Source organism: Pezoporus flaviventris, unplaced genomic scaffold (genome assembly GCF_033815535.1).
Source record: "Pezoporus flaviventris isolate CSIRO_AGI_PZ_B2104156 unplaced genomic scaffold, CSIRO_AGI_Pfla_v1 ptg000013l, whole genome shotgun sequence".
NCBI classification, from domain to species: Eukaryota; Metazoa; Chordata; class Aves; order Psittaciformes; family Psittacidae; genus Pezoporus; species Pezoporus flaviventris.
The window spans coordinates 5,568,592-5,594,255 of record NW_026892561.1 but is presented as its reverse complement, the minus strand read 5'-3'; the positions used below and the strand labels follow the sequence as shown (position 1 = coordinate 5,594,255).

General features: G+C 42.5%; 1 protein-coding gene across 2 annotated transcripts in view; it reads right to left on the bottom strand.

The window, feature by feature from the left end:
• TRABD2B (TraB domain containing 2B) overlaps positions 1–25,664 on the bottom strand; it is a 294,974-nt gene that overhangs the window by 118,324 nt on the left and 150,986 nt on the right. For both annotated transcript variants that reach the window (XM_061451306.1, XM_061451305.1), the window contains exons 3-4: positions 17,918–18,064; positions 2,451–2,625 (exon numbers count right to left, since the gene is read on the bottom strand). In XM_061451306.1, coding sequence (XP_061307290.1) covers positions 2,451–2,625; positions 17,918–18,064 — 322 coding nt within the window. The remainder of the gene's footprint in view (positions 1–2,450; positions 2,626–17,917; positions 18,065–25,664) is intronic.

Sequence of the window (25,664 nt, the reverse complement as noted above, 5' to 3'; positions counted from 1 at the left end):
GACCACCACTTTACAGAGGAGAACGACACCCAATCACTTGGGATTTTGACCAACATCTGCAAGAAGTGGACTTGCTTTTTCAGAAGCAAACAGAAAAATTCCGCTTTCCCCAAATGCCCAATTTTCCACCAAAAAAAAACCCAAACCAAAAAACAACCCTACCAGCTGAAAGACATTGGTTTGCCTTCGTTTGCTAACAAAGCAGGATGAAGAAGGTAGAAACTCTATGCATAATATCACTAGTAACCGGGCTGTAAACACATAGAGTTGCACAGGCACCTAAACTAACTGCCTGCCACATTCCAATCAAAAGAGTAATCATGCAAGTAGGAATCTCTCCTACAGCAGCCTCAGCCCATAGCACTGGGTTTAGGAAAGCTTTTCCAAGGTGCTTTCCTCAAACAGGCTAATTCAAGTAGTAGATATAAGAACGCAAAACACAAATGGATCAATAAAAGCCAGTCTTACAATTTAATGTGTGGGAAAACACACACAAACAAAACCCAACAAAAACCTTCAGGAGAAAAACTCCACTTGAATCCTAAGAGAAAATCAAGAACTTTGCACTTTGGCCACACAAAAAAGTTTTGCCATTGAAAAATTAATCATTTTCTCACTATTTCATGCATGAAGAAAATAAAAAAAAAACCAACAAAACATCCCAGAAAAGAAAGGAGGAATTAATTGTACTTAAAGTGATATGGCCTGCAGGGATTGCCTGCTTCAGTGAGAAACACCAACGGGATGCTGGAACAAAGAACCCAACCAAAACGTTTTCCTTGGTGTCTCCTGCGCCCTGGTTTTCCATAAACCCAGCTGCATGCATCTGTTCTGTCCTGCTACAGTCAGTGCTGGGAAAGAGAAATAATCCAGCAACACAGAAAGTTTTCAGCATCACCAGAAATGGCTGATGGGGAATGAAATCTCAAACCTACCACAACTTAAATGTCACTTCCTAGGGAATTAGTATCCATTTGCTTAATTTCATTTCTGTTATTAGCAGAAACAAACAGCTGCAATGGATTGGATTCGTGACCCACCTACTCCAAGATCCTGTCTCAAGCCACAATCTGTAATTGACGCCTAGGAAAAAGTGTACAGAGCAGGACAAGTGGGCAGCGATGTCCAGTTTACCCTCTGTGCTCCATCATATACTGACTAAGGGGCTTTCAAAACTGAAGACTAAATCAAAACCATTGTGCTCAATAATCTCTGATAAACTTCTCTCCAATCTGCTTTTTATGAATCCCTGTCCAGTTATGAACCACCATGATGTATCTTCCTACTGTAAAAACAGTTAAACAAACTCCTCAGACAGAAACATCAGGCAAGCTTGAGATTAAATAAGCTTAGGAAAACTCAGTCTGGATACACTCAAAAAACAAATACATCAAAACGCATGTGCCTCTGCTAAACCTTGCGGCTTTTAATCAAAATTCCCACTGAAGTGAGTAGCAAAAAGTGAGTTGTTGCCAAAGTTCATAGCGAGAGACATGGGACGAGAAGCAAAGCTCTGTCAAAGAATGAGAAACTGTCAAGGAGAGGGAACAGGAAGAGCAGATCAGTTCCCAATGCAAGTCTCAGGCTTCCTTGAAGTTGAGGGAGCTCAAAGAGCCACTTAAGCTGGTGCTCAGGACTCTCACTGAATAGTTATTATTTATACTTTAATGACAGAGAAAAGTGAATTACACTGGAAAGGGAAAAACATTTAAAAGGGGAGAGAAAGGAGAGTAGCACATACTGTCCCAGATTCACATTAGTACTACAGACATCTTTGTTCTGCAGACTTCATGGAGAGAATTTAAACAGGCAAGGACACATTGGATTTCTCCTTAATGATTTAACATTCTGGTATTTAGCTACAAACATAACTCACACACTTGTGCGAGGTCCAAAACCACCAGTCTGTACAGACCCATCACTAAAGCAGCTGAGTCGGCCATCAAGAAACAGGAACTACAGCAACACCAGAAGGTTTGAAACCCCAGGCCAGCACCATGAACCACGCACGCATGCAAATGCCATAGCAAGGTTTACACTCCCACAGTCACCACGTTCAGTACCCAGGCTTGCAAATTCAAAGGCAGTTCAACTACCTCCTACACTGTAGCTACAAACACAAACATGGTGTGAGCACACCTGAAGCAGCCCATAGGTTGGGCTGCAAAGGGAACAAACAGAGCAGTGAGAAAAGCATCAACAGCTTCACATTTCTACAACTGGATGAAAAGCAAAGGAGTAGGGCCTGTCCACAGCATGGCTGGACCCACACCTACCTCCTGCACCAACTCACTGTGTTTTAAAAGCAGGTTTAAGCAAGCAAAAACCTTTCTGCTTCAAAGGGAAGCCCCCAAATAAACCCCTCCACAGGGCCAGAGACAGAACCCCTGAAATATTCAGAGCACTTCCAATCACAATAACTACACAACATAGAAAAAGTCGTGCTTTACCTGCTCCAAAGGCAAAGAAGAAGCTCTTATCTGTATTCTCCCTTAAAAGCGCCATCACTCTCTTCCCCATCCTCTCATTCCTCTTGTAGATGAGCTCCTGTCTGAAGTAGCTGTCTATCTCCTGAGCAGTCACCTGCTCATGTGGTGGGAGTGTTGTATTGATGAAGTTAGGTACCTGAAATGGAGAGGGAATGCAGGTCAGGTGACAGTGGTTAAGTAATCCCCAAAACACCGGTGCTTTTAATCCAGCCTTATTTAAACCACCTGAGCATCACTATCATACAAAAAAACCCAACCACTAGAGCCTGTGAGAAACAAAAACCAAATCACTGCTAAGAACCTGGTTTCTTCTCTATTCCTTCAGCAGGATGTAGTCTTAGGTGTTACATTTGGATGAGTTACTAAACCATTTATTTGGATATTGCTGAATATTACACCTTGTTCAACACAGTTCATGGGCTATTTAATATCAGAACAAATTCTGTTATGTGTCCTCAGCCAAGGTCACTATGATCTTGAGTAAGGGCTGCAATATTTGGCTTTTACATGCTCCATTTTAACAACATAACAGTTAAACTAGGGAAGGTTAGCAAATCCATATATATGAAGATGTAAACAGGGTAAACGCCTCAGTTTTCTTGCAGCTTTAGATACTATTACATCATGCCAGAGAAAACCATGTACTGCAACACAGAAATCCCAGGAACATTCCAAAGAAGAGATTTCCACAAGAACTGTTCCTTCAGTCCCAGTTTTTGTGAGGAGAAATGTTCATAGGCACAGAAGAAAGGTTGAAACCCCAGGGACAGCTTGAGTCAGGGGAGCAGACCCAGGAATGAGCCAAGACCCAAGCTATAACAGAGAGACAAGCAAGAGCTCTGATTAAGCAGACAGGAGTGAGGGCAGCCTTCAGAGATGGAAATGGAAGGTGAAAGTTTTGGGGAACATCAACACCCACATAAGAGAAGTCTTTTCTTCCCTGCTTTTGGCTGAAGGGAAGTGAAGGCTGGGAACTGATGGGACCTGGCCTTAAAGCACCTGAGATGCTCTGGGGAAAGTATGGCACTGCCAGTGGGGACAACCTGCTCTTACCCAAAGCAGGAGTAGCAATGCTGGGGGATCCAACGACTTCGTGCATCCCATTCCAACCAGGGGAAAGCTCTGATGCTTTGGGTCTAGATATACTGAGGATAGAAGTTGTGATCAGACTCTGACCAAGAGGGTCTTTGCCAAGCTTGTGCAACTTCATCACTTGCAATAATATATCCACATCCAATGTGTTAACTCATCTTTATCTAACCTAAAATACACCAAATGGAGCCATTTGCTTGCCTTTTTTTCCCCTCCCTTTTCTTCTTTCCCTTCTGTGAGAGTTTCCCAGTGTCTGAGAGAGAAATTTAAAACCAAGGACTGGGTTTTGTCAGCATTTCACAAGCTTGTCCAAGAAATAAGACAAAGGAAGGCATCACCTCTAGAGGCACAATATCAGCTACAGGTCCCAATGCACCTTGTGCATTCCTGTATTCCTATGATTGTCAAAAATAAAACATACATGTATGTTTCTGCATGTGTGTGGCAGAGGACAGAAGATAAATGACTGAAGTAAGTATGCCCTTACACAGTAGTGCAACCACATTCTGAGCTACGACACTGGCCCCATTAATCACCTCCCTCCTCCCTGTATTGCAGTTCCTTTCCACAGTCAGTGACATACACCATGCCTGGCTTCAAGGAGGCAGCTGCTCCTGTTGATTTAAGAAACCCTTTGGATTCCTAACCACCAGACAGGGATCAGGAAGTCAAGAAACAGTTACACACAATTAGGAAGCCATTAACTGCAGCCAGAATTTAAGTTTGTTGTTTTTTTGTCTGAAAAAAGAAAACCGGTTCTTTTAAAAGGATGGGCTAAAGAATGCACCAGAGGGATGTGCCTTCCCTTTAGCAAGTATTTTTGTTTCCATTCACTTTAAAAATTAATTTAAACACTTTAATTATAGCTATTTGTTGTTCTGAACTGAGAGTGAATTGATGAGACATTTGCTGTGCCAATGGGTGAGATACTGACCTGATAATAGCTGAATATTGCCACTGGTATTTAATTGTACAGTGGGGTGGATGATGTGTGTTGAATATTCTAACGTCTAATTTTGCTGTTCATGTAGAAGAGTAGCAGCTGGATCAGTAGTATAACACAGTGCAACCCATCACCTGGAGTGTGTGCTCACTGTGTAGTAGATACACATGACAAGAGAGAAATGATCCTTTCTGTCCAATCTCTGCAAGCTATTCAGTTTAATGAGAATCCAACCAACTCATATATATACACACATATACACATATATACATATAAAATACACACACATGCTACAGATTTCCCATGGAAACTCAGTAATATATTTCATTCAGAGGTATTCAAAAGAAAGAATATTTTGACTCAATCAGTTAGAACTCTGTCTTTTTTCTATTCCTATTTACTTTGGGTTACAGTTCTCCTGTGGACAGTATAGATGGACCTCAAACTCAGACCTTAGGTACAGTCTGCATTTCTTATTTAAGACTTTGAGGGTAAAGGAAGAGAATATGAGAACAAAAAAGAAGTCCCAGCCTTCCAGAAATTTCTCTCCCTTCACACTGCCTGTGTAATTTTACTTGAGTCAGTATCCCTGATGGAGTATGTGTGGCTAAAGCTCCGTGCACACATCCGAGCTCACAGTGCTGTGGGATGCAGGCTGTAATTCTTCACCTTTGAAGTCAGTTGGAGCTTTAGGAAGAAGAAAGAGAAAGGATCGTGAAGTGGTTATGACACTACCCTGAAAAAATGGTTGTGCTCCCATGGGCGATACAAATCTCTTGCATGATCACAAGCATATCATTTGGGTTTAGACCTTCAAAGGAAACTCGGCACTTAACCTCCACTAAGTATCTTTGAAGCATTTGGCTTTATTCCTCCTGTCCCTCAAAAGTCCATCTGTAAAATGGGCACAGCAATACTTTCCAACCTGGTGTTACATACAAGGCACTGGCTGAATTTTGCTGTTGAAGGACCCAAAGGAAGATCCAAAGTACAAGATGCTCAGTGGCAGCCTGTATTCCCACAAATACTTTGTGGAAGGAGGCTGGGAATCTGCTGCAATCTTTAGCAGAAGAGCTAACAACATACTTTAGCTTAGAAAAATGCATCAGCTGTATCTCAAGATCTCTGCTGTGCTGTCAGCTTTGTCTATAGAGACAAATGAAAAAAAGGCAAGCAGAGAAAAGCCGAATATATTGGTGCAGAGTCTTTTATCACATTTAGGGCTTACTGCCAAAGCTAGCTGAAAATTCATGAACACAGGACTGCGTTTAAGTACATTTTCTTATTTACTAGTTTTTAATATTTGGACAAATATTCTGGGCAGAGGCACAGTGCCAGGGTTGTGAATATCTATCTGCAAACAATTTTTTGAGACACATAAAAGAACCATCAAATTTGGTTATCTCTTTTTTTTTTTCCCTTGCTTTGGATTTATTGGCTGCAGTGGAACTGCTCTAGATTCAGTCCAGTATCAAATCACAATCAGATGTGGAGGGATAGCGTTATCGTTCCTACTCCTGTACACTACATTTCCCGATCCTCTGACAACCTCTTCTGTCCTTGTTCTGTTCCAGGGATGATAGCCTACTTCTGGAATGTGCATTCAAATCGTAAGATTATGTCAATGGGAAACTAACGCTACCAACACGTGAACAAAGGCTGTGTGCCCTTTCTTGCCTGCATGCAGGCAGTGGTGGTCTTCAATCATAAGTCTATCTGCAGGTGGAGAAGAGGAAGCTTAGACAGGGAAATGGAATGCCAACCCCTGCCATGGAAAATACAGTGATCCTAAAATCATTCCTGCCATTATCTTCCTATGCCTTGGTCAACCGTCTTGGCTTCTGAGACTCCTCTCTCCCACTGTCTCCTAATCAGCAGCTACCTAATTGCTTTCCAGCCTCACTCCTGTGCAATGTCCAAACTCCAGACTGCTGCAAGTACAGTACCATCACTAATCCTTGCAATGGAATCTCAATAATAAAAAATGCCTTATTTCTCCTCAGAGCATTCCCAGGCTAAATAGAGAAAATAGGAGGAGGCACTCCCAGATTCACAAGGGACATCTATGACAATGTGGAGAGCTGGCCACCAGCTTTGTGAGTTCCAGTCTAGCGCCTCAGTACGGAACTATCCATCTTTCCTTGACAGGAGGGCTCAATCTCCATGCTAGTAATCCTTATATCCAGTTGTTTGCAGGGAGTTGTTCCCACATCACGCCAAATACATTTATTTCTGTTGCTAAACATGATAAAGATTGGGTTCTCTTTATTACTCTTCTGGTTTATGAGCTTTATGTGGGCAGGGCCTGAAGACAAGTAAAGGATCCTGCTTTGAAGGATTTTCCCTGTACCACACAGGTCAGGAACTTTCATACGGTTGACTGCACTATGCAAGATAAGGATCTCAAGAGCTGACAGCACAGCTTAGGGGGGCTGCCAGGGAGCCAGAGCAGCATCCTGAAACCTGCTGGCTCCTCCAACAAACTGAACAGCCCTAAATTCACACCAGCCCTTCTTGGGTCAGAGGCTGACATCTGAGCTCCAGTTATCATTTGCTTATGAAGGGAGGATACCCTCCCGCTAACCAGCCTTGACAGGGCACTGTGATTTTTACTGCACTGCTGCAAAATATACTGCTCGGCACTTGAAGACACCTGTTTTCCTCTGATTTATGGACCCTTCTGGCATCCTGGAGAGCCGTATCCACTTACTGCAATGCCTGATATGAAGGATTCAAATAGTGCAAAGTGAATGGGCTGCAAGAGCAAGCATCTCCGCAAGGCGGATGTGGCTGCTGCTGACTCGACTGGTTTTCCTCCAGCACTCCTGAGCTTCCATCCTGATGGAGACTTCAACAGTTAAGGGGGTGCCAGGTTAACATGATTTAGCCCAAAGCCCAAAGTTGTCAGCTGCCAAGTAGATGAGCTTCCAGCTCCAGGGAAAAGGAGACCAGGAAGGAGCTCCGCAAAACAGTGTCCAGTCAAAGCATGTTGTGATTAATCCATGATGGCTTTCTTTAAGCATCAAAATTTGAAGTAATACATTAGAAGCCTTAGTGGACTGTAAAAGGAGTCTTGAGTCTTCTGGGTCAGTTCCATCACTCCTTTCCCTTTCCCAGGGCAAACATCTATCCAAGATAGAGCTTGACAATATATTAGAAGCACAACCAGCACATCACACTCAGGATATGCAGGTCAATTTGGTGGATTCTGGGCTGCTAAAATGGATTATCAGAACCACACCCTGACACCAAACTCAGGTATGGACTCAGACTGATTTGAATTCACGGAAAGCTTCACATCACCAGTCTGTGCTCATGCAGCTCCCCAGGGACAGCTCTCCATGCAGCTGGAGGCCAGTTTTGAGCACTGATTTTCCATTACATCCCTTGTCTTAGCAGGAGTCAGTAATGTCCCAAACCTCCGAAACCAAGGAACAGCCCTGAAAAACTGCAAGGCAAAAGGACAGGCAGCTCTCCCTTGGTGAATAGTGTGGTCTTGCAAACTGGGAGTTCACCAGAGTGGGGCTGCATGAACGTAAACTTACTCCCTGGGGGCCTACAAGGATGCTGGGGAGGGACTCTTCATTAGGGACTGTAGTAATAGGAGAAGGGGTAACGGGTTAAAACTTAAACAGGGGAAGTTTAAATTGGATATAAGGAGGAAGTTCTTTACTGTGAGGGTGGTGAGGCACTGGAATGGGCTGCCCAAGGAAGTTGTGAATGCTTCATCCCTGGCAGTGTTCAAGACCAAGTTGGACAGAGCCTTGGGTGAGATGTCAGAGGGGTTGGAAATGGATGACCTTAAGGCCCTTTCCAACTCTATTCTGTGATTCTATGATTCTAAGTCATTGCAACTGGGATGTGTTGCTGCAGCTTCCAGCATTTCTGTTCTGCTTAGGTACATCTAATCCTCCCTGAGCTAAAAGCTGAGGACTCCTTTCATGGAGACAGGCTGCTAAACACTGAGAGTACTGAGACAGCCAACCTAAGAACAAGCAGATTTCTTAGGACCAGCTCTAGAGAACCACTTCTGGCTAATCCCTGCTCACCCACATTACTGTTCAGGATCCATCTATGCAGCAAATACATTGCAAATACAGTTCATGCCACCAACCTTTCTGTAATTGGCCTGCCTGATCTAAAACTAGCTTGGGTACCAACTCAGCATGGCATGGTAACTTCAATGTGAAGGCTGAGGTCCCTGAAACTGAGTTTCAAATTGGCTAACTCAGGTCGACAAGCATCTAAATGTGTAAATAGAGCAAAATGACAAATAAGAGAAGATGTGGAGGGGGTAAAAGGGCTGAGAGCTTAGTGAAGTCTCTATGGGTAGTGCACAATACTTCCAAGGAACAACTCTGCAAGGTGGTTCAAAAACTGTGGGATCATTGCTGGCTTGAGCGTAAACTTGCCTACAGGAAGGGTGGGCTGCAACCCCTAGAGCCCTGTGTCTCTGCAGCTTCACTCCCCACCACACCTGCACGGATGCCCTTCAGGGGAACCCCAAACCCACCCTGCTGCTGCAGCACCCAGACAAATGACAGACGCGTGCCCTGCCTGATTTTACCTTCTTGTACATTTGGGTTGAAGGAAAGCGTGTTCAAAACAAGAAAAAGGTGAGGGAAGAGAAGCAGAAGGGCCACAGGGATGGGCTGTGCATCTCCAACAGCTTGGGGGGTGATGCTTCTATCCCGGTTAAAAAGACTTCCACCAAATCCCTGAGAAGTCACAACCTGCATGTATGGTTTTTATTTGTTTTCCCACACCAGGTAAATCCCTGCTTTCCAAGCACATAGAATAAAAGAAACAAAAGAAGCAGCAAGAAACACCAACCCCTCCCCCAAGGCCTCCCTCCTTCCTTACCCCAACCCCGTCCCTGCTCCCCTTGGTAGCGATGCCAAAATATGCAGCCGGCCTCTCTATCTGAATGAATGTTTTGATTAAAGAAGTCTTAACAAAACACAGTCAGAACAATGATCCCGGCCCCCTTTCTGCAAGCTTCCCCCAACTATGCAGTGTATATTTAGGACCACATTACAGAGACCTGTTCATTAATTGAATAAGGATGACAAGCCTGCAGTGTATGCAAATAGAGGTTTTGGTTTCAGTGGGGAGGGTGAATCTTAACTACCTAATGACACTCCTGCTTCATTTAAAACTCCTTTAACTTTGGGATATTTTTTTCCCAGCTTTCACAAGCTTGCAAACATATGGAAAAGTTCAAGTTTTTCTATTTCCCTTCCAAATGCTTTGTTTCCTTTGACGAAGAATATTCTTTTTTTCTGTCCTGACACTAAAACCATCACCTATTATATTGCCATGACACCCGAGTAAAGATACTGATCAAAGGGCAAAGCAGGGCAATAAAGTGAAAAAAATGGGGCCAGAAGGTTTGGTTTTGGGGCTGGTTTATTAAAGCATTGCAATTCTTTCTCCAAAGGTATTTTTCATTTTGTCTTCTGTTACACTGTGAGAGAACAGCTGGTCAGTAGCGGGTACAGGCTCAGGTTTGGCTGCCTTGCGTATATATTGTTCAGGGCTTTTCAATGAGTTTCTTCCCATCCCTGTTTAGAAAGATTCTAGGGAAAGCCTGAATGTTTATGTAAAGACTGCAGTACGATTTTAACCCAAGGCAAGTGTGATCCAAGAGATATGGTTTGCAAAATATCACATAGCTTAGCAAGGAGCAAAAAGCTGGTTAATAACACAACAGCAGCTGGGCTGGAGATAGACCTCCGGAGCTGACACCACAAGGCACTGCTGTGTAGAGATGGCCCTGCTCTCTCATTCGGCCCTAGCAAAACTCCAGGCTACTCCCAATCCAACCAGCCTAAGCTTCCTACGTATGCTGGCATCTGGAACTGGCATCTGGCATGATGACTTTCAGTTCTGTTTAAGGTGCTGAGGTTTGAGAGGTCTAGTATAGGACATAAAGATGCAGAACATCTCCATGAAAGCTTCTAGAAGTGGAAGAGGGACCAGCCAGGAGAAAACTAAGGAATAACTCAAATGAAGTCGGTGAAGTAAAGACAAGTTATCTTTGAAACTGCTTTCTTTGCATCTAAGCTGGTGGAACTGTATAAACCTTGGCTTTATCAGTAATGCGCTCCTCCAGAGAAGAGAAGATCCAGGTCTGAAATCACCATCAGAGAGCACAAAGAGTTTACACTGGAGAACCTGATCTACAGTGTTTGTTATTCAGTAATGCAAAACAATAGTGCCAGACCAAGAAATGTTGTGTCAAGGAGTACCCAAGAACACAGTCTTTTCAGATAATGTCTAATACTAATCTTGCCAAGTCAGCCAGGACAAGCGAAGTGCCCCCTTGTTCCACATTCCCCCCCCCTCCCTGTCACAATGAGGTGACAAACACATCTTCCGGATAAAACAAAGGGAGGAAAAGCATTTTGTGCACTGAACCCACAAGATATTGTTTAAAAAACTAACAAGTCTTTTTCATTTCTCTTGAACAAGTCTTTCCAAGAAACACTTCATAAACCAGCTCTTTAAAAAAGAAGGGATAGTAAATGCTTTACAACAAACATACAGCAATGCACAGAAAGCAGCATGCTACTACCTTGAACTCCAAATGTTTTTACCAATCACTCCTTCATACTCTTTTATAGTTTATTCCCTTAGTAATAAATACAGGTAGTCAACAATCCTTCAATGTTTTTAATGTAAATCATCCCTTTTCTGAAGGTGAACATGTTCCTTTTCTAATAACACAGCAGTCTCTGAAAGAAAAATCTCTGCCTTTAAATGCCTTGTTCCAATTTCTCTTTCTCTCCTCTTCCATTGATTTCTCCATGGAAACTGGGAAAGAGGAAGGAAGGAACTTCCAAGGTAAGACAACTCTAAATGAAAACATGCAATAACAAGTTTCAAGCAAGAACCTATTTTCAAAACCTGTAGCATTGAAATTATCTGGGCATGTTCCAGATTATTAATAAAAAAACAATCTCTGCAGTGCTTTCCCCAGCACTGTCATCAACAAGTAGACTTAACTCTCCCAGTATGGATCTGTAACCAATTTTCTGAAACACATAAGCCAAAATATAATATTGCTCCAATCTGGAATCCTGTTCTGACATAATATGAAAATTAGACTCCGAAAATTTTGGCTGCACTTCTGGTTTTTTACTTCCAAATGCTCACAGTACACCAAGGCACAAAGCTGTAACTCAAGTGCAAGTAGAAAGAAAGTATGACCCCACCGCAGCAGATCAGGAGCTCTTGTGAACTATGGGAAGGCAACAGCAGGATCCTGTACTACAGCCCAAAGAAGAGAAGGTGGGAGACAAGGGGGCACAAGCGGTGGTGAGCAAACGTGTCACCAAACACCCAGGCAGCATCAGGACTGCCATCAATGTCATGTTAACAGACACTTCTGGGAGCCTTAATGACCCCTTCCCTGGATCCAGAATGAGAAACTCATGGGACTGGCTCCCTTGGCGCCTGGGACAACCTTGCACTTGCTTCACTGGAAAGCCTACAATCATTTTCCCTGGAAGAACGAGAGGCTGTGCCAGCTCGCCTGCACTTTGTTAGAGCTGAAAACGATAAGATGCTTCCAAAGCGTTGCGTTACAATAGCTGTGCCTTCAGTTTATGGATTTATCTTTCTTTGCCTAGATAAAACTCCATTCCTTGGACAAATTAGGTCTGCTTGTCATTCAACACTCTACCTAATGGTCTCAGCTGTGTGTTTCTGCAGTTACTGAAGCTGAGGCATTCCACAGATAGTTTTGATTGATTTGAAAAGTGAGCTAGAAATTCAGACGTATTTTATCCAGAATGAGAACAGGGCAAGTTAAAGATGTAATTAGATTTATCAGGACCCTTAAATCTTAAAGGACTTGTTTAAATGCAGGGTGACACAACAAAACTTGGCGATTTACAAACAGCAAGTGCATTGTGAAGTGAGGCACTAACCCTTTTCTTCTTTAGAGAGGCTGACTACTGACATGGGGTTAGCATATGGATCTTCAATGCTGTGTTATGAGGACTATCATAGCTTTTGAGAAGGCAACAGGCACTACCTAAACACTGTATGTCTACATGAATCCATGGGATTTTGAACTGCAGAGGCAACTCAAGATATGGGTGATATTATTCTTCCAAGTTACGTAAGAAGCTCAGTTGCTTCTAATGAACAGAGGTTGAAGAAGGAAGCACAGTAATCCCTGAGTATCTGAAAGGGTTTGAGACATGTCTGCAGGCTGTGGTGATCACCAAGCAACTTCACTGAATACCTTGCTTTTCTGTGCAGGATGAAGCCGACTCTACCTCTCCTGGCAACAAGAAGATGGTTACACTCAGGTGAGCATAAATCCCATAAACTAGTTCAGTAACTGGCCTCACTTGATATCTTCATTTTGATATCCAATGATAGCTGGGCCCATTCAAACTCATACAAAGCCTGTGGAGAATAATATTCTCCAGTATTTCAATGGGCTTTCAATACAGTCTAACACACAAGCCATAAGGACTCTCTAGATGAAAGATGCTTTCAAAGTGGCAGGTATGACTCTTGTACCATACTGTTTACCCCCTGTGGGACAGGTAAATAACAAGTACGCAACCAGGAGAAACTGTCTTGAAGAAACCTACTTGTAAAGGAAGCAGTGTAGCCGCAAGCCTCTGATATGGCAGGTAAGTAATGAGAGAGGAGAAACCATCTTCTCCTGGGATAGGAACCTCTCCTCAAGGCAGGAGCATGGCTGATGACAGAAGAGTAGAAACAATAGCTGGAGACAACAGGTACAGTTTTTGGGAGAGGTTGAAGTAGAAGAGTCTCAGCCTTGGCTTTTTGATCTTCCTCTTAATAAAGCACATATAGAAATACAAGGGAACACAGAACAGGCTGATTCTATGCTGGCAAAGATGAGTCTGCTTTACAGAATTGTCTTTAAACAAATGAACAACTCTAAACAAACCACAAGATTGCAACTGGTGCGAGGAACCGCTGAACCCAAACCTCAGACGTTTAAGTTTGGAGAAAGACGTTTATATCAGATTTAGGGAACATGATCTGCACCCTACTTTTCTTCCACCAAGGCTTCAGGTCATGCAGCAATGTCTCAGGTAAGAAAAAGTATCCTCTAGAGGTAGATAATTTACTAAGTTTGCACTAAAAGATCATTTACATTTTAACGCATCTGGACATGCTGACCTCAATTCCCTTGCGAGAGCATCACACAGAATACAGAAGTTAAAGCTAGTGATCGAATGCAATGGGGTTTTGCTTGTAAGGAACTTGTTTCAAAAGGACACAAAGAATCTGACTTCTTTGAGGGGAAAATAGTTTGAAGAAAGAGCAGAAAATACGCCTGTCCTATCTTTAACTTGGAATACTTTTCTTCTATATCATTTTGACTCTTTGCCCAGAAACTCCAACATAAGCCTCTTGATTACAAAAGTCACAAGAGAATGAAGTGTTTGCAGAAAGCTGTAGAAGGAGAGATGTTTCCTATTCCCCTTTTGGGTCATGGTCTAACTGAATAAACTCAGCCCCTTAAAACTTTACTGAGTTTAAATAAGGATTTATGCATTTGGGAAAACTGGTGCTTGGAAACAAGATTTAAGAAGAAATAGAAAGGAATGAGGAATGTCACAGAACCACGGGAAAGCAGAGGTGTGCTTTCACTGTTCTTAATTAAGACTTAAAAAACCCTAAAACACCACTGAAACTGAGAAGGATTTGTTTAGTCCTCACTGCCATCAATGCTGATGGCTCCAGGACAGAAAACATCAGGGATTTGGGGCCCTGCTCACACCCCTCCATTTCAGGCACCTTACCCTGGCTAAGCTGGGCTTCCCAACCCCAAGGCAGCAGCATCTGCCTGGGGAGCTCCTGTCCCTGTCCCTGGGTGCCAAAGGAGCTCTTCTCTGATCAAGCTCCTGATTTGGTCTTAGAAATAACCTTCCCTGAACTTTTCCTCCCAGTGCACAGGGAAAAGACTGCACACTGGGAGACTTGGTTCCAGAATGATTCTGTCCTCTTCTCCCAAACACTGCAGGAGTCAAGACGACTGGTGCTGACAAACTGCGCATTTCCCAAATTCCCTTGGGGAGGAGTAAGAGGCTCAAGAAACTCATCCATAACTCCTTGAGTCTACAGCTTCAGTATGTCTGCTTCTGGTCCTTTTTTCCACTCCACGATGAGTTTTGCTCTAAAGGCATCTCACTATCTTGTAGACAACTACTGAAGATGCTAAGTCTCCCAAGATTCACGGTAGAGGAATTTAGGAAGTTATTGCACCGAGATAAATACTCCCTACCACTACTATCCCTGCAGTAGTGTTAGACTTTCTCAGCTGCTTCGCAGTTTCTTACAGTGACCTAAAACAATGGCTCGGAACTGAGGCAACTGATGGCCAAGTTCACCTTTATTCTGCAGCTCCTGTTTGATCTTCCAGGGATAAGCAGGCGCTAATGACCTTATAAACAGCCCCCAAATGAATCTTCAAAGAGTGAGAGCCGCAGCCTTCTCCAGATCTCCCTGGATACATCGGACAGAGCTGAATTCCTGCCCTCCACTGTTCACATTAAGCGCTGAGTCCAACAACTCCAGTCCCAGTCTTCTGTTCCTTCCTATGTGGTATTTCAAAGTTGCATTAATGGTACCAGCTCCAAGGACTTATTACCAGACCCTCTGAAGAGCTGGGCCAGCAGGTGGGTATCACAGAAGAATGGGCACACCTTCTAAAAACACTGTGACACTCTTCTCTCCCAAGACTGGATGGGCATGGGTACCTGCCCTGAAGTGTAAGTGATGATGCACTTCATTTGGGATATTTATAGTTTTTCTGCACTTGTAGGCCCATCATTCGTTGTCACCTGATGAGACATTCAGTACACTCTCAGCGTATGCCAAATCTCTATGCCTACATTTAATGTCTCAAGAGAAAGATCCCACGGGGGATGCTTCATGTGTAATCTTTAAGCCATGCTAATCTAATTTGGTAACCAAAAGGCAAAGACTTTCTATGGCAGAGAGAGAGTCTATTATCCTTGCAAAACCACGCAGAATAAACTTTGGAATTATCACAACTGGCAAAAGTTGACCTGAATAGGGAGTTTATTTAGGGTTTAATTTTCTATTTTGTTCTGCTTGCAATTAAAATAAATGGTGTAAAGCTGGTTTATAAAAATACTACCAAACAAAAACCCTCTTTACCCAAATTAAAAACAACAACCTATGAAAGGAAGTACTCCACAACATTTAGAGTTCTGCAGGGACTAGTATACATATAGGGATTTTAATTTTCCATGGCCTGCAAGTGTTACAATCTCTATCAACTGTGTGCACTCTGGAACTGCGAGTAACACCAGTGCTTGAACTCTGGTTGTTGGCTGCTTGCTTCTTTCTTTAACACTGATTTTAAACTCGCATTTGATCCAACAATTTGCAGGGATAAAGAAGTTTTTACAGCACTCTGTTCCTCTCAAGTCTAACCCACAGGTCTGTTACAGGACATTGTGTCAACAAATCACAGATGTCTGTGAGTCAATGCAACCAGTGTGAACGGCCACAACTTGTCAAAGGGACAAAGGCTTTACTGCGGGAGAAAATACACTAACAGATTAGAAGATGACACAGAACATCCAGATGCCAGGGACCTTAAAGCTTATCCAGTTCCAATCCCCTGCCATGGGCAGGGACACCTTCCACTAGATCAGGCTGCTCAAAGGTGCGTCCAACCTGGCCTTGAACACTGCCAGGGATGGGCCAGCCATAGCTCCTCTGGGCACCCTGTGCCAGTATGCCACTGCATTCACAGTAAAGAACTTCTTCCTTATATCTGATCTCCTTAAATCTACCCAGTTTAAGGCTATTTCCCCTTGTCCTGTCACTACATGCCCTTGTAAAAGGTCTCTCTCCAGATTTCTTGTACCTTCCTTCAAGTACTGAAAGCTGCTCTAAGGTATCCCCAGAGCCTTCTCTTCTCCAGGCTGAACAACCCCAGCTCTCTCAGCTTGTCTCCATACATAGGGGGAGGTGCTTCAGTCTGTCATTATGTTTACCTTGTGCGCTGTGCCTCAGCATTGCAGGGATAGCTAAAACCATTGATTTCTCCAGGATGCCCCAGTTCTCTAAAGATTGAACTTGCACCTCCCATCTTCAGAGATGTATTCCTACCTGAGTCGCTTTCTCCCTTTACTTTTCAGTGCAAGGCTGTCCAGAATGAACAGCTCTGGTAGCTTTAGTATTGCACAGACTTCTGTTTCAGCACTGCCACATTAACCACTCCGTTATGCCCTGATCAGTCATGCTAAAACAATGCTTCCTTTTCTAAGATTGGATTAACTGGGATAGCAAAAGGTTTTTATTCCATCCATTATCATCAACCACACTTTCTACTATTTGAAAATGATAACCAGATAGGGAAAAGAAGGATAGATGACCATTTGTCCAGAATTTAAGGACTTCTGATTGTCCAAGTTCATACAGGTCCTCTCCAAGTAAGCCACTGCACCTGAGCAAGAACATGGGAAAACACAACAAAAAATGAGAGAGGAGACATCCAAGGACCAAGTTTCTCCAACAGGAAAGGAGAAAGAGTAACCTATGTATTAAATGAGGATCTCAGAGTTTGCCATGAACTATCAAACTGGTCTGGAAAGCAGATTCCTGCTCCATTGAGAGTTTTTAATAGCACTGGATAACTAAGATAAACAGAGACTGAAGGGCTGCCTTAGACACATACAAAATCATTGAATTATGACATGTTTGAGAAGTTATTTACTTTATAGACTATTTACATAAAGTTCACTTCCTCTTCATATATAAGCTCAAATATTACAAAGTCTTTTTTTTTCTTTATGCCCTGAATGAGGAGACTACATTCAACAGCCCCACAAACATCCATACTAACTTATTGTCAAGCACATTCCTCAGAAAGCTTTCCAGGCATTCCCTTCCTCGTTCCAAGTTACAAATGACAGGACAAGAGGAAATAGCCTCAAGTTGCACCAGTGGAGGTTTAGACTGGATATTAGGAACAATTTCTTCACCAGATGGGTTGTCAAGCATTGGAACAGGCTGCCCAGAGTGGTGGCTGAATCACCATCCCTGGAGGTATTTAAAAGACATGTAGATGTGGTTCTTAGGGATGCAGTTTAGTGGTGGACCTGGCAGTGCCAGGTTAATGGTTGGAGCTGACGATCTTAAAGGCCTTTTGTAACCTAAATGATTCTATGATTCCCCAGAGCCCAAGCAATAGAAAGGAAACCTCACTCTCCCACCAGGTAAATGAGGATGGAAAGAAAACACAGGGCATCAAACTGAAGAGGTGAAGTGGAGATGGAGCATAAGATGTTAACAGGGACATCACTCTTTGCTGATTTGTTGTCAATTAACTGGGGCCCATCTGCAAAACTTTGCCTACCTGAGAAGTGTCATGGTTGAATATGACAGCATTCAGGTCTCCACAGTTATAATGCTTGATGAGATCTTCGGTGGTATATGGGGCCTGCAAACTACCTGCTCGGAGGCTTTCATGTTGCAGCAGAGTTTGGTTTAGAGCGAACAGCACCTGTAGAAACACAGTCAATAAAACGGGAGAAGTTAAATATTGGGAATCAAAGCAGCAAAGCCTAAAATGACAAACTGGAAAACTCTCCTGCACCTGAAGTCTATTAACCTATTAATGAATCCATTCTGGCCCACAGTAACAAGGGCTGGTCTTCAGGCATCCCCAACTGGAAGTGGAGTCAGATTCAACATCCCCTACTAGCAGAAGACCTTATCATAAGCTCCTTGGTTTTACACATAAAGTATAACTTGACCACGCATATATGACTCAGAGGTCATGGTCTGAGAACTTTTAGGCTATCTATGCTGACTAGTAGGCTACATGAGAGACACTGGAATGAAAAAGGAAACTGTCTCTGACTGCTTCCAGACTGCTAGCTTAAATCCAAAGCCCAAACTCAGTTGGAAGGTTTTTAATGAAAATCAAATCTTCTGAACTTCTGTAGTCACAGCTGTGGCATACTTTCTGCGTAGTTTTAGTAGCAGAACTTTAGCAAATTCATTATTAGTGTCCCTCCTTTAGTCTTTCCCCCTTCATCAACCCTTTTACAAAGTGAACAGAAATGCTGAATCATTAACGCTATCCCAGCAGACTAGTCAAGTGTCCCCATCTCAAGCCTGAAAATAGCAGAAAGGCACAAGCACTCTTCACTATGTAAATTTTGGTAACTACAAAAAATAGATGTCCTTAGAGATGGTATTTCTTTTCCTTGCATTACCAAAAAGGTTACTAAATTTCACGTGAATTACCACAAACCTTTTCATATTTGTGACAGACTGTGGGAGTAATTTATACCTGTTACTGAAACACCAAGCCTGGGCTTTTCACGTTCAGCTTTCTAAGAACCCCTTCCAAGGAAACTCGGTAAAAAGTAGATGAATAAGTGAGAAGAACAGCAGTTAAGACAGGTTGTCACAAATTATATAAATAAGCAAACACACTTTTCCTAAAAGAAAGTGATCCATCGTGACTGCAAATTCAGACTCCTAAAAACTATATTGGTGTGTCATTTTTCATAAGAGACTCCTGCATCCCTTAGCCTCGCATTTCACCACGTTTTCAGATTCTCTTATAACAGCAGTGCCCTATGCATCCCAAAGAATAACCATCATCTCAAGAGCTGGGTAAAGTAACCCATGCCAAGCTCCAGCTGGCCCAGCGAAGCTGCAGTCTGTGACACAGATTCTTACCTACATTCTTAACTTTAAGCAACTGAACCTCTTTAAGGAGTGAACCCCAAGGGAGTTTAAAATTAACAATGTACGTGTGTATGTGCAGGACGAAAGCACCTATTAGTTTAAAATTATGATTCCCTTTTAAGTTTACCTGAAGAAAAGGAAACAGTCACTTGGATTTGCTCCTGCAAAACCTCAGGTATATTATTATTATGTTTTAATTATTATTATGTTTTAATTATATTACTATTATTATTATTAACAACAACAGCAATAAAAGTATCTCCATGGCATTAACAGCCTCTTAATAGAAAGCTATTACATGATAAAACACACAATTGGTTGAGAACAAGTGAATGTTACTTTTTAATTTACTATTAAAAAATATAAGGATGGTCTTCCAATTGAACCTGTTACACCTCAATTCTGCAATCGGTTCCCATTAACATCCAAGCCTAAAAGATTTCCTTGCCCAAATCTAAGGGTCTCTTAAGGCTTTTCTACAAAGAGAACAATCTTTCTCAGGACCACAGCCTCAAGTTAAGCATCTTCCTACCTCAGTTTTTCTCTAATTTAAAAAATCTGCAGAAAACACAGTTTGAAAAATGTCTAACCTTTGAAAGAAGCTGAGATTTTTCTTTTTCCCCTAAGGGCTACAGCTCGAAGAGGAAATGGTTCATCCCAGGATTTCCTGGGGATTCTAAACATTTTGGCTAATAAAAAATGAAAGCTTAGAAAAACATTGACAGGGAAACTGAGAGCAGAGTTTTTCCCAAAATGCTTTTAATAAAATCCTTCTCATTTGTGACTTTTTAAACAAGGGATGTTGCTGGATATTTATATACAAAACTATGTATACACACAGGCACACACATATACAAACCACCAGCAAACCCTGAGGGGAAGACTCTGCTTTATGATAGAATATTAAGAAGGTGATAAACAAATCCTTACTTCACTCCCAATCCCTTTTTCTTTCTTTTTGTTATTCTGGCTTACTGGGGAAAACAGCCCTGTGCATTAATGATCTGGGTCCGTCTGTCTGTCTCCTCCTAATAAATTCAAAACCTATTAGCTGACTTCAGTCACATTTGCAGAGGGTCAGAGGTCTTAATGAAAATGCTCCTTGAAAGTAAGTGCCAGGCTGCAGAAAAGCCCACAGTACAAGTTCATGACTTACAACAATTAATATTCTTATGAGAATTAATAGTCTATGATTCTATGATTCCTAGACTACACACAAGAGAGAATGAATTATTTGAGTGTACAACAGTAGATGGACCCACACACTTCGGACCCCAGACTTCACTAGTGTCGGGATGCTCATGTGCCTTAACTCTGCCTCTTGAGCAGCTTTGGGACCTAGAAGTGATGCTGCTATGACTGCAGGGAGCATATTGCTGGGTTCAAACTGCTGCCCAAAAAGCAACTAAAGAGATTTTATTTTAGTAAGGAAGTTAAAGCTAGAAACAAAAATATGCAAAAGAAAAACTGGAACCACTTAAAACAGATTCCTAGAGAAGTCTTGCTTAATCAAACCATAACCACTACGGGTTTTGGTCAGGCGGCTCAAAACAATCTTGAAGAGAAGTGGGGTCTCATTGCAGTTGCCTGCTCGTTGGCTGGATTTGTAGGCCATTTCCTTCAGAGTCAGGTTAAAGCCATCTTAAAACCTGAATTTATTTTTACTTACTGTTCAGATAATGCCACAAAAACAATGCTGTTTCCTTTCCTTCACTCTATCTTAGTATCAGTGACCCCACGACCTCCAGCCTAAACCTCTATCGGAGTTAAATCTCCCAGAGGTGCCTGAGATTACTGAACAACTGATGACTTCAAAATAAACACCCTTAGAGCGACTGCCTATACACAGTCCCACCTAATAAATACAGCAGACAGTATTTGTTCTGGGAAGTGATGGGAAGTTATGACTTTGGCTCTGGGAAAGGGCATTTTCGTTCACACAATTTATGGTCCCCCCATCGGCACGCTTTGAAAGCCTTTTTTGCACGGCTGTCTCTGGCCCCCATTTGTGACCAATCAACCATGGACAACAGAAAGGGGGTTTCCACCTTGCCAGGAGGAAGCTCTTTTATCTGATCAGTGTCATTCCCCTCTGCAAAGCAGCAACCCAACACACAGATTTAATCTGGGTGTTTGGAGACACCAGCTTAGCACTTAGGGTGGACCTATGGGTGCTGTTTTACTGCCTAAGAGAGTGGGTACCACCAGTTCTACACAGCACCAGGAATCAGTGGTCCATACTTTTTAGGAGCTCATCTGCACACACTATGGCCATCTCCAGGATAAGGGGGCTGGACCAGTTATTTCTGCCATGGGAAGGTCAGAGCTGATTTGACAGAGAAGAGCTCTTGCATCACTGGTGACTTTAACTGAGGGATCCCCAGCTGCAGAGACATCAGCAGGAACCCCAAGTTTCATTTACTGGTGAACAAGAACGGGCTGTTCACTTATGTTTGTGCCAACTGTTCTCACCATCACCCAACAGTACCCATGCTGCTGCCTCACTTTAACCTTTGCTCTTTTGCCTCTATCATCTTGGGCACTTCAGTTGCAACCAAATCTGCAGAGACCAGACTTTGCCACTTGTGCAAGCTCACTACAGGCATCAATTAAAGACCAAACGAGCCCAGCGAAGACTATAGCTATAACAGCTTTACTGATTACCTTGATAGTCAAACAGTATTTCCCTCTCTCCACAACAGCATTGAGTCTCAAGGGCAGCAGTGCATAAAAGTGTTGGTATCAACAGTTGTGCAAGTTGCTTTGTGACAGTTTGAACTTTGTTTTGTGAGCCCATGGGAGAGGCTGGAGGTTTGATTTTATGTGAGACTTTAATGAGATTTGGCTTTCAGGCAAATAAACCCGATCCACAGAAAGTGATCTAAAATAGCATTGCCTCCTTTTCAAATAGGGAGGGGAAGTGAACAGACATGTACCTAGACTGGGCTTAGGAACACTTGTGCTTTGCACCAGAAATCACACTTTTCATTGTATTTGGTTTTGTTGTATTTGGTTTTGGGAGCAAAGCTGGATAAAAATACATCTTTTTCCAATCTATTCTCACAAACATTCATGTATCATGTTTAATTGTGACACAAGTCTGCAGCTTCAGACTGAACATTTGAAGGCTCCTGAAGGCCAGCAATATATTAATGCTGTGATAGCTAAAGAGAAGAAATCATGTCCTTTGTACAGGACAGATTTCTCCATATACATCTTATGTGCATTTGTGCCAAGATGAAGAGAATTAAAAAGGCCCAGAAAACAAAACTCAACCTTCATCAAATACAGCATCGTGCCTGACTTGTGTCATCTGCTTGTAAGGTCTTTTGACACTAAAGTCCTGAATGGCATGCAAGAAGAAATAAGATGCTTACTCTTTTAAAAGATGCTATTCAGTACCTGGACTCCTTGTCATGATCATTACTGAAATTCAGCTCAAGGATGCAGTTAGCTGTATCCTTTCAGCTCTACATTCTTAATACTTTTGCATAGGTGAGTGAGTTGACTTTGATTATCCTTAATGCTCACATGCTTTTCCAGAAATCGATTTCTGACAAACTCTGGTACCAGCCCAACTCTATGCCTGTCACCTTGTCTAGGAGGCCACACTATGGCTTCCCAATCAAGTGGAAAGGCTGCCAGGTCCACTTCTTCAATTTATCTGGCTAAGGTTACAAAAGACGCCTCAATGGAAGAACAACTTTGTGTGGGGCCATTGTAAAATAAGACAAGGAAACCTATTACCAGATAAAGTACCTTACTAAATATATTGCTATTAAAATAGACTACAAATTCAGGAATTACAATAGAAGAAACAAATGTTGTGTTAGAGGTGAACACAAATGGACCCACGTTCTTCTGGTGTGTTTACTGTACAGCAGACATGAGATTGAAAGGCAGCCCTGAGAAAACTCTTAAGGCCAAACTTCAATGCTCAGACAAATTCCACTCTTACATGATGGGGCAGAATTGACTTTCCAGTCCTAAACTTACTGAGGCTGAGCTACAAACATTGCATCCACAGGACTCCAGTAGCTGGAGTTACAGGATGACCCGTGCATAGAACCATGATTAATAACAATACCACAAAAACAAGTACTTAAATTTCATCGTATGATGTCAGCTCTTGAGCAGGCAACTGTTGTTTTCCTTTGCTCTCTCTTCTGGACATGTGCCACCACAATGCAAATATTAAATAAGCATTAGGAAATGTTTGAGTGACTATATCCTGTCAGTGCCCAAACTGCAATTCTGGAAGAGAAATGCCCTGCTTGGTTTAAAGCAAACTGTAATATAAATATTGAGTTATATGGTTTTTCAGGGGTTCTTCTTTTCTTGTTATCCTTTTTTGTACTCAAACAGAAAATCAAATATACAGTTTCAGGTCAAAACAGTGACTTAGGGGTGAAAAAAAAGAAGAAAGAAAAGCAAAGAAATAAACCCCCAGTCTGAGATTTCTCCAGATTAATGAAAAGCAATAAAAGTGTTTGCCCAAATCTGTTCAGTTCCATTGGTTTTCAGAAGACAGGTTTCCCCTTTCCTTGAATCTCTTGTGCAGTTGCTAGGAATTAGTGAGCTGTGAAACTCACCTAATGAGGTCAGCATCAGGAAATAGCTCTGAAAAAACAGGTCCTGGGGGATCTACTAAAGGACTCCCCCAGTGTCCAAATGAAATCCTGGATGCATCGGCACATTGTACAGTCAGGGCTGTGAGAGGAACGTGCCTGACTTTGTTGTTGTTGTTCCTATAAAGGGACAGCTAAGGAAAGTGAAACTATTAACTCATCCACTGGAATTTCTGCTCACAAACTGTGCCCCCTGTTAAAGCTCCTCATAAAAGCCTTTCGTCTAGTTGGTTCCATATGTTCCCCAAACCCACAGTTATTGCTTCTGAAAGGCAGGAGTAGTTAACAGTCTGCGGCTTGGCACTGACCAGGGAGACCTAAGGACCTTGCTTTTCTCCCCTCCCTTTCAAACTACCAATTAACCAGATTAATAAAACAGTTTGAATCTGACCAAGGTGCTTGGAGAACCCCCTAACCACCACCTATCCTACCGGCTTGGCCATGACGGTGACACATGGACATGGCCTGGTGCAAAGCAGTCATGCGACTAATGTGCAGCTCCAGGACTGAAATTGGTTTTCTTGATGCTGAGAAAGCTGAGGAGAGATTGGGGCTCCAGCCTTCAGCCTGGCTGAAGCATACCCAGAGCTCCTGCTAAAGCTTATTTCAAACAGCTTGCCTTCAGCCCCGTCTTTTCACATAACGCAAAGCTTCGATGATGAGCTTGCATGTGCAAAGGTAATTATGGTTTATTATTGTCTGTGTTTTGGTTGAATTGAGGCATTCAAAAACAACAGAAACAATTTGTAGACAGAAAACACCACAATGCACATGAGATCCCCATTCTGTCAGTCCCAAGGTCCTCAAGCCAGAGCAGGACTCTCCCGGTTGACAGCAGCTCTTGTGCATTCCTTGGGCTGACACTACTATCCTATTACCTCTGCACAACATTCCAGAATTCAGAAGGGCAATCACATCGTTACCTCAGAGCCTGGAGAGCAGTTGTTTGGTGGGTTACCTGATAGAACAGGTGAGCTAGCGATAGTTTGTGCTCTCAGATACAAGCCTTCCCCTGCACAAGGTCATTAAGAGAACAAAGACTATGGGGTTAATTTCTGTCTTGACAGCAGTTCAGAAAAATGGCGTCATTCCTGATATATATATATATACTATAAGTACCATGCACACCTTAAATAGGTTAAAACATCCCCAGACTAGGTCCCTAAATACATTAACTGAAGTCAGCAGAAACACCATCACAAACATTATTGGAAGAAGTGTAAGATCCAAAACCCCTTCTGCTAAACGTAGTGAACTGTGTCATTTTCTAAAGGTAATGAAAGTCCAGATTAAGTTAGAAGAAAAGGAGTGGGGGCAGAGCTTTGATATGGAATTTCCATTATTTCCCTTTCTGTGAACCACCACACTGGGGTGGATGTTTTCATTTCAATGCCCTCAGCACATCATCAGCAGTCTCTTTTGCCAATAACTCAGCTTGAGTTATTGAGTAATTGTGTGAGCAGTAACTGTAGGATAACTCCCTGCTTTGGTCAATGCTCAAAGCTTAAGCAAATAAATTAAGAAATAACAGAAGGAAGAATTTGCAACTTAATGAGAACTGAAACAGTGGAGGGGGCAGAATTGCCTCTGTTAAATCTGCTGCCTAAAGGTATGGCTTTTGTGTAGTTTGTATTTTGGGGATTTGCTTGCATCCAGTACTCTTGCATAGGTCCAGTTTCTCAGTTGTACTGAGTTCAGTAGATTAAATTTGATGACTAAAACCTACCAAAAAGGCTAAATATTTGCACCAAAAGAGTTGCACTCTGAGCAGTC